At 45.2% G+C, this 9,452-nt stretch overlaps 1 protein-coding gene and 1 long non-coding RNA gene across 2 annotated transcripts in view; one reads left to right on the top strand and one right to left on the bottom strand.

Moving 5' to 3' along the window:
- Nucleotides 1-9,452, top strand: part of CAMK1D (calcium/calmodulin dependent protein kinase ID) — a 394,722-nt gene that overhangs the window by 180,661 nt on the left and 204,609 nt on the right. The window contains exon 2 of the mRNA XM_019509558.1: nucleotides 3,776-3,907. Coding sequence (XP_019365103.1) covers nucleotides 3,776-3,907 — 132 coding nt within the window. The remainder of the gene's footprint in view (nucleotides 1-3,775; nucleotides 3,908-9,452) is intronic.
- Nucleotides 1,656-9,452, bottom strand: part of LOC109292217 — a 26,049-nt gene continuing 18,252 nt past the window's right edge. Inside the window, exon 4 of the long non-coding RNA XR_002096077.1 lies at nucleotides 1,656-1,667. This is a non-coding gene — a long non-coding RNA (uncharacterized LOC109292217). The remainder of the gene's footprint in view (nucleotides 1,668-9,452) is intronic.

Here is a 9,452-nt window from a genome sequence, read left to right as displayed (position 1 = left end):
CCCTCCCACCCAGCCACCATTTCACCACTGCTTCCGCTGCAGCAGCAGCCAGGATCTCTGGGCTCTTCCCTCCTCCAGCTTTCACAGTCTGCACTGCAGTGAAGTGCAGCATGCAGTGCCAGGGAACCCAAGGCCCGGGGCCATTTTGCCTTGCTCTGAAATTCCTGGCCTCCATACCAGTCCCGTGGCGGGGGAGACAGGGAGGAGGGTGGGGTAAAGCTAACCCAGGAATGAATTTGGTCCAGGAAGTTTCTTTCTTTCATTTATTTAGTTGTTTTTGCTTCCCCCCTCAATCGCTCTCAACTTCTTCTGTCTTCCTTGCATCCCCTTTCTACTATGGCAACCTCTCCCTCTTTTAATTCCTCATTAATCCTTTTGGTAACATTCCCTGAAGGGTTGCACCATTGTCTGCCTGTGGACTGGACTCCCTACGAGAGCCTCCTAGTTAGCTTCCCACTTCGACTTCCAGTGGGAGGATCTCAGCGACACGCTGACTTTATGGAAATGGGAGACTGCTTCCTAGTTTGCTCTTGCAGCAATACAACTGAGGGCAAGCGAAACTCGGGGGCATCCAAAACCCAAGCCTCTGGGCATGGGCCTGCACATAGGATGCCCGCCAAAGGATCTGGAAGAACCTGAAGCCCCAAGTAGGGGTGAAGGATGCTTGCCGGTAGCAGGGCTACGCATGGTTCTTGAATGATTCGCATGGATTTGGAATTGACTTGGCTGATTTGACTTGGGACATGAAAAATTTTCCATTAAAAAAAAAAAAAAAAAAAGAGTGTGTGTGTGTGTACACACACACACACTTTTTTATTTTTTAGATAATATATATCTTATTCCTTCCCAGACCAGTGTCACACACTGCGTGTGTCCTCAGGGGCTGGGGGATTGCAGGGAGCAGTATAAACGCTGTCTGAGGGCACTTTCCACTGCCAGAGGAGACATGAATCTCGACAAGTGTTTGTACAACGTTGGGAACATGAGGAGCGCTCTAAGTACCGAGGGTTGACATTCAGATAAACACTTTAATAGAGTATCTTCCCATTTTGTGTTCCTAATGAGAACAGCTATTAAAGAAATATGATATTAATCTTGATGGGAACTATAAGTCCTCAAAAACATTCAAGGGGCTATCAATTCAAATCTGTAGGCTGGATACAGCTTCTCCTCCCCATGGCTTTCCAGCAAGCAGAGGAGAAGGGCAGTAACCCAGGCATTTAGTAGAGTTTACTGGAAAGAGATTTTTATATCACGGTCTTTGAGTGGCAATGAACTTATGTTGTAAACAGAAGCTTTCTGGATTTTTATAGTATCGTAAACATACACGGCTCTGTACAACAAACGAAAGGAGTTGTACAAACATGCAAGCTGCTGTGCAGAGCAGGGAAGCAAGAGGCAAGGGACTAGTACAATACACAGCCAAGCACATGAAGCGTAGATAGTGTGACAAAAGCTTACGGATGCAAGCATGGTGTTGATTATAGCCTTGTTAGTCTAAGGATGTCGGCAGACAAGGTTCTTTGGGTAGATGGGATATCTTTTATTAGACCAACTAAATAGTTGGAAAAATTGTTCTTTGCAAGCTTTTGGGCACAAACACCCTTCAGGCAAGGTGTGGCTTAAGGGGTTCTTGAAAGGATGCCTGGGAGCCATCCTGTGAGTTTCTCAGCACCCTTCTCTCTGAAGTTAATGATACTTGAAGGTTCAAGTGATTTATTCCTTAAGTATTTGCAAGGACAAGGACTGGTGTGACAGAATTTCATGACTCGAATAACTAGGGCTGTTCAGCAGGTGAAAGTCACAGAATAAGTCTTTTAAACAAACTTGATCTGCTTGGTTCTTTTGTTCTGGCTGAGTCCATGTGACACAGGATAGGTGAACTCCTGGATGAAGTACCTTGGTCCCATAACGCTCTGAAACTTGTGATCTAAACACAAAGCATTGAGTAGAATTAGTGAGGCTAAAATTTGAAGTGTGCATGCACACACGCACACACTTTTGCATCAGTCCCATTAATCTATTTCCAGCTTCCTGTCATCATTTCCTTATCACCACTAACTACAAAAGTATTTCCCTGTAAACGGAAGTTTTCTCTTTCCTAATCAGCATCTTCCTTCTCCAGCCTGATTCATTTATTGACTCGCTTACTGATTCATTCAGTTATTTCACATCCAGGGAGCAACTGTGAGGTCGCCTATACTCAACTGTGCCATAAGAACTGTATGATTGAGAAAGAAAGAGCCTGGCGGTAAAAGGGAAAAAGCTTCTGTTTACCCATAAACACCAGATAACCAGCAGTGGTGGGGGATGAAAGTCAGAGAACATTCAGAGTTTAATGAGGTTGTGATCAAATATTAACATTTTAAGAGCTTACTGGAGCTTAATTGCAGCTTGTTTAGGCTGTGAGTGGCGTGTTTTTTTACTGGAAGGCCATGTCAAATAATATATTGATTGACTGAGGGGAAAATTCAAAGGGAAATGTGCCCTAGTTCTGGGGATTTACTTTTATTTTATATAAATAATAAATGACCTTGCAGCTATTAGTTGACCTTGGGCTGTGGTCTTGAGAGATGAGCACTTGGATGTGAGATACACAGGGGAGCTCAGGTACTGTAGAAAGTGGTTTTTCGATTAATAGGAGCACTGGGATTTGCCAGTCTGAATCAGGCCAGTAGGCCATCTAGGATCTTATTCAACAGTGCTGAAACCAAGTAATACAGAGAAGTTCATAATACATAAATGTGGCATAAAACGTCAAAGCGGCGGCTTCTTACTCTTGGCTGCTGAGTGAGGACTTGTGTCCTGGCTCATATGCTCTTCGTATGTTTTATCCTGTCTGCAGCCCTGAATATTCGTACTGTTCATGGGAAGGCCTCGACCGACTCTGTAATCCTGACTTCAGCAAAGTCTCTTGTAGAAGGTTGTTCCGTGAGTGTACAAAAAACTAGAACTCTTGGTTCCAAAGCGATACCTTTTATTAGACCAACTGGAAAATGGCAAGAAAATTGTCCTTTTCTGCAAGCTTTCAGGATCAAAGTCCTTTTGTGAGGCTCTGGGAAAAGTGTAGATGGTACAAGATGGTGAAAAGTCCCCATAGGTAGGAAATAAACTTTATTTTTGCACGGGGGAGCTGAAGACGGAAGTCTGTCTGTCTGGGTCCGTGAGAGTGTCCTTGTGAGCTGTGTTGAGTAGCTCTTCAGTGTTAATTTTATGTTGTGCAAAGTAGTTCAATAGCTGCTGTCTTTGCTGAGTCAGAATAGAACAAAAAGCGATGGGAAACCCTAGACTGCTGGAGAACTAAAATGCGAGCGATCATTAAAGTGCGAGTATCTTGAATAAACATAAGTGCAGGCTTTACAGACTTTTATGAATTAAGCCTCCTACCGCTGCAGTGAGTGAAGGAATCACTGCAGGTAGGCGTCTGGGGCAGAAGATGCTAAGTGTGTTCTCCAGGTCTCACAGTAAATTGTTGGCAGTGGCACAAGTAGCATTTCCTGGTTTCCAAGAGATCCCTTCATTCCTTTTTTGGATCCTGGCTTACTTTTAAAACTTTCCTGTTGTTCAGTAAATGTGGCTGTCAGGAATATTTAGCCTGAGCGCCAACTGGAGTATGTTTGTAAAGCAAATGAAAGATGCTCTACATGTGGAACGTTGCTGTTAATAATGAGAAGTTGCAGTAGCAGCCTTTGTAGCCTGTATGTGTGTGCTTTGGATCGCAGAGAGGAGATGATTTGAAATTGATCTTTTCCTTTTCCTTTTCCTTTTCCTTCAGGGGTGCATTTTCTGAAGTCGTTTTGGCGGAAGAGAGAGCAAGTGGAAAACTATTTGCAGTCAAGTGCATTCCCAAGAAAGCACTGAAGGGGAAGGAAAGCAGCATAGAGAACGAAATTGCAGTCTTGAGAAAGTAAGTATCAGCTACACACATCTCCTTTAGCGGTTAGATTAGCAGATCAGTCTGCTCTATGGCCAGTGAGTGAGAACTGCAATTTGATGCATGTGACCCAGTAGCTCAGCCTATCGCAGAGGGCTGGGAATATCTGAGCATAAAATACTTGCTGCATTTGGTTTTAAAATTGCCTATTTTTCTTGTGCATTAATGGAGCCAGACTAATGCATGGTGGGAGAGACAGCCTATGGGTGTACAGTATAATGTTCTCTAAATCAGTGGGGGCCAACCTTGTTGGCAGGCAGGTCACAGATTAGCCCTTCACCTTCCCTGGATGTCACTCTGATCCCCTGTCCTTGCTCAATCTGTTGCTCTGTTTTCTGCTCACTGTCCGATCTATTGCTATTGCTGTGTTCTGCTTCCTTCCCTGGGCTCCCTGTCCAATCTACTGCTCTGCTTTCTGCTTCCTGTCTTATCTGCCACTGTACACCCTATCCCCTCCCTGATCTGCCGCATACTGTATATAGCATTTTGTCCATCTCTGCCCTAAATAATCCTGATGTCACTGAAATTATTAACAGTTTGGCCATGGGTTTCGGTGGGGGCCAGATCAGCTTTAACATAATCGTGAGCCATCCTTACAACATAGGATGCAGATGTGTGACAGTACCATGAAGATTAACGCCTCCTTTCCCTGTTATGGAGTTCTCAGCACAACTCTGTGCCCTGTTTGTACATCCTCTCAGTTGTTACAGATGCTACTGTTCAAGGTATTCCAGCTGGGCATTTTTGCCTTAAGAAGGGATTGCTGGGAAGTACAATAGATAGAGCCACTGGGGGATCAGGCCTACATTTCTTATAAGCTCCAAGCTTTCTCTGACTCTATTAGGAAATTTGAATGCATTTTAAGAAGGGAATCAAAAGAAAAGGAGGTGTTGACTGGGGCATAGTATGGTGGAGAAGCTAGAACAAGCCCCACTGGTGTTGAGATTTCATACCCAAGCAGCAATTTCAAGTGGCATAATCTAGCAGCTTGAAACAAATGCTGTCTTGGTAGAACAGGCAGTTTTGCCTCTCGTAAGGACTGCCTTGCCTGGATCTGCCTTGAAGGATGGAGTACAGAGAAATCTTTGGGGGTCGCTTCTTGCTTTTGTTTTTTCCCTCGTTTTTCCTGTTCACTGGCAAGCTGTTTCACAAGACAACAGGAAGCAGAAGCTCAGGTTGAGCCGTCCAAGCTGCACTGGCAAAGTAGCAAGGGGGATGGAGAATACCTTATAGAGCTGCTCGGTCTGCTGCCTACTGGGTATTAGGAGTTAGCTGCAATGAGAGAGGTTTGCCCATGTCTCTCTCCTGATGTTTTGTACTTAGATATTGCTAGTTCAACTTTAGGATGTCTTTGTATTTACCCTAAAAATAGTTCCTTTTTTGCTAATAGTCCCAGTGAAGAATATGTATGTGCCACCAGGGAAAAACCACCACCTTACCACCTTAAAAAAAAACAAAAAACCAGCTGCTTCTCTCAGTTGAGGAGGCGGAAATCAGCCAGTTGCGTTATTCAGACACACTGCAATGAATTCTTCTCTGATAAGCAGATGTTGGGCATAGCTTTAAAACAAAAAAGGTGAGGCGAATCCTGAGATGCTGTTGCTAGGCTGCAGAGGTACCTCTAGTTGTCCAGCTTTTGTTTCTGGTGAGCTTAACACTAAGCCTAATCTTTAGTATACACCTCTCCTAATGATTATGTATTATACCAGAGCATTGGGCTGGTATACTTCACTCTAAGGAGTGAGAATCCTTAAGTAGGCATGTACTTGGCTAGCTGATCCCAAAGTTCATGCAAATAGGTGGAGGAGATGATAAGTATTAACTTGATTCCCTGAAAGGGAAGCACAGAGAAGGAATTCAGAGCTCATGAAAATGCCTCCCCCTGCCCTTCCAGTCTATCCATGGAGCTTGCTCAAGGCTCTGGCTTTCACCTGAGAAGACAAATGTCCATGACTAGGCTCAACTCTGCTGTGACATGAAATATCCCTGACCTCTTCAGAGGATGCTCTGTAGTAGATTTGAGTTCTCTGTCCTGCATTTGGGTGGGTGGGAAATGGTTTCTTCATCCTGGGGACGCCCTATCTTCTGGCAGTTGTCAAGCAGGGACAAGTGCTATAGTGTATCTGCATGAAAGAAACCACACCTGTCATGGCGTCATGCTTCTGTGCCATCTTCCAGCTCAAGTGAAGCTTGCTGCATTAGGCAGTTTCCTTTTGTGAGGAGGGGGTGCACCTTGAATGACACACAGGAGTTGTTGGGACCTCCAGGGCTAAAAGCAAGAGGCGTTTTGGCATAAGATTAATCTCTCCAGATGGAGCTGGACTAAGGTGACATCCTTAGCAGATGGGGACAAGAGAAGAAACTGTAAACCCCCTCTCCCCCATATCCCCTACCTTGGATTAAATTATACAACTGCTCCTGAGATGGAAGAACAAATCCCAAAATCCATGCATGTCTTTTGCATCTGCATATAATCATAGAAATGTAGGGCTGGGGTGGACCTTGAAGTTTTCTACTCCATCCCCATGCTCAAGGCAGTCATCCTGTCTAAACCATCCAAGATAAATGTTGGTCAGACTTTCACTTAGAACCTTCCAGTGACAGATTGGACAGCCATTATCTCTTCCAGTGCTTAGCTAGCACTATACTTAGAAACTTCTTCCTGGTGTCTAACATAAATCTCTGTTGTTGCAGTTTAAGCCCCTTACTTGTTCTGTCCTTTGTGGATCAAAAAACAGTGATCACTCTGCTCTGTCTTCTGTTCTCCAGATGAAATAATCCCAGTTTTTCCAGAGTCTTTCTGCCAACCCTTGAGGATCTGGCAGGCTGCGCTACATCTTATATCATACATTTGAGTGGATCATGGTATGACTTCTCTATTTAAGGTGGGTTTTATAGGCAGTGGAATCTAATGTCAAGAGCAGGGATCTGGGAACTAGCAGTCCTGTTTATATTCCTGCGTCTGCCACTGACTCTTGTCTGTGACCTTTCGTTTTTGATGGCTTAACTTGCCCAGTTGTAGTTTGTGAAACCCAATTGTTTGTTGCCTCTGAAATACACTGAGATCCTTGAATGCAGTGTTCTATGTACAGTGTCCTTGTGCATCCTTTACTTATGTCAGCAGTCCCTTTGACCTCGCTGGAGACTTCTGCCAGGCTGGACCTCAAGTGCAAACTTATTACATGTTCTTCTAAATGCTCTGTTTTTCTGAGATTCCCTTTAGAGCTGTTGGATGTCATACGCCAGCCATTACAAGGAGAGCATGCTTGTATACTGTAGAAAGCTGGTCACCTATATGGAATTTTTGGGCATATATATATGGTCTTGACCTGTTAGATGCTTTCTGGCTTTGGGCTTCTGTGCCTCTGCTGTCCGAAAATGACACATTTTACAAATGATGCTGTGCTACCAGTTGAGTTTGCAACCAGCCAACCACTCTGAATTTTTTTCTGTGCAGGCTGGGATGAATCATACACGCTCAATCACTGTATTTTTCCAGCTCAAGCTGGCAAATCTTTTCTTAAAAAGAAAAGGATGGAAGAGCCGTTAAGTGACATTAGGTCTGTCTTCATGTTTCTATACACTAGCAACCCAAGCAGCATTCTTTCAAAATGGGCATTTTTGTTTCTATTGGAATCCATAGCAAAATTTCCCATTGACTTGAATGGCGGGGGCAGAGCAGGTCCTTGAAATTACAATATGAGAAGCGAAAAATGGCTCGGCTCAGCTAGTCTGGTAGCTTCTACCTGGTAAAGGCCCGTGGCCCTGCATGCATGAGCCCAGTCCGGCACCTCTGACCAGCAGCTGGAGGCGGGGGTGGGCTGGGTACTGCTTCTCCTGGCTGGGGCAGGGATTAGCTGGGGTGGGGTGGGATGGGATGAGGGAAGTGCTCCTCTGAATGCAGGCTCCTCACGTGTGTGCATGCATGTTTGTGCATTTGGCGCCTTCCTGACTACAGCACCCTGGGCAGTCGCCCATGTCGCCCATCCATAAGGCTGGCTCTGACAAGAGGGAATTGCTCCATGTCCCCACCAGTGCCTGGGTTGTGTGCTGGGGCATGAGGATTGCCTGCTTGTGTAATTGCTCTGCTAATGATACATGATGGCACACAATGGAGAAAGCTGGCCAGAGTTGCTATACTTTGCTCTGCCAAAAATCGGGTTTCACATCAGAACCTAGGCTGCTCTGTTTTAGGTCATGCAGGGATTCAGTTGTTTTACAGCAGGAGTAGGCCACCTTTTCCAGCCTAAAATGACCCACCCTGGGTCAGAAGTGGCTGGGCAGCCACTAGGACTGTGTTGCCGTTGCCGTTTGTCTTCGCGTTGGCAATTGATGCTCATCCCGGCTGCAGCATGGGGAAGGCACCCACAGAAGGCATCTCTGGCTCACATATACTGCCGAAGCCCCACATTTGCAAGCTGGATCCAAAAGTCCCACAGGCTGGATCTGGTCTGCAGGCCATACATTGCTGACTTCTGTCCTAATGAGAGGTGTGAATTGCTACATGCCAAACTGGGGTAAGGGAAGACAGATGCTCACCATTTAGTTAGGCACCAAGGCTCCAGAGCCCAGGGAGGTTGCCAGGAAGATGCTCACAGGCTTCATAGCACTCTGGATCTGGCCTGGGATACCTCGCACCATCTAGAACTGTTGGATTCTTGAGAATGCAGGTTTTTTTCTGCTACTGGATTCCTCTGGCCATTGTGCAGTGGGTTAGAGGATGGCGGACCAGGGGTCACTTGTTTCTTTCTTTTTAATGTAGTCAGCCACTTGGAGTGGGTGGATGAACTGCACAGATCTAGTCCTCTACCACTGCAGTTGATGAGGGTTCGATAAAGGATCTGGCCTCGTGTTTCCTGTCTCCTTTTTTTCTTTTAACATCTCTGCAGGGCCAAGTATATCTTGTCTGCTACACTGGGGCAACAGCATGAACTGCTTTAGCTTGAGTCCAGGATCCCTGGTTAAGGCTATAACCAATCCCTGTCACGCACCGCAGCCCTGAAGCACATGCTCACATGGGGTGATAAACTCACTTGAATACTAAATGAAAGAAAACCTTGATAAAAAGCAGAATGTGGGAGTTTCGTATCCTTCAGATTGCTTCTGCCTTTAAAGCAAGCAGGTAAATACAATTCACTCGGCAGCTTGTGTAGAATAGTGAAACATTCTTCCATGTATGGTAATCGGGCAGGTGTGAACGTGTTGAAAGATGAATCTGCTGTTAGACAGGTTCTTGTAGAGGGTAGGTGGTGTGAAAAGAAATGTTAGACTCCAAAGAATCACCAATTTGAGGCTCTATTTCAATTGAAACAAAAACATTCTTTCTCTTTTTAAAATGCTGAGATGGAGGGAAAAGCTGCCTGATGTTCCTCTTGCTTGGTAATGTAAATCTGGAGTAACTGTGTGCCAGGCCATGAACTTAAATCTGCATAAAACCACTGCAGATGTGGAGATTCAGGCCTGCTGAGTTCAGTAGCAGACGGACAGAAGAGCAAAAAATTACCCCCCCCCCCCCAAA

This window comes from Gavialis gangeticus, unplaced genomic scaffold (assembly GCF_001723915.1).
Source record: "Gavialis gangeticus isolate Ggan-Ray unplaced genomic scaffold, GavGan_comp1, whole genome shotgun sequence".
NCBI lineage: Eukaryota > Metazoa > Chordata > Crocodylia > Gavialidae > Gavialis > Gavialis gangeticus.
The sequence above is the reverse complement of the archived record's forward strand: the minus strand, read 5'-3'. Positions and strand labels throughout refer to the sequence as shown.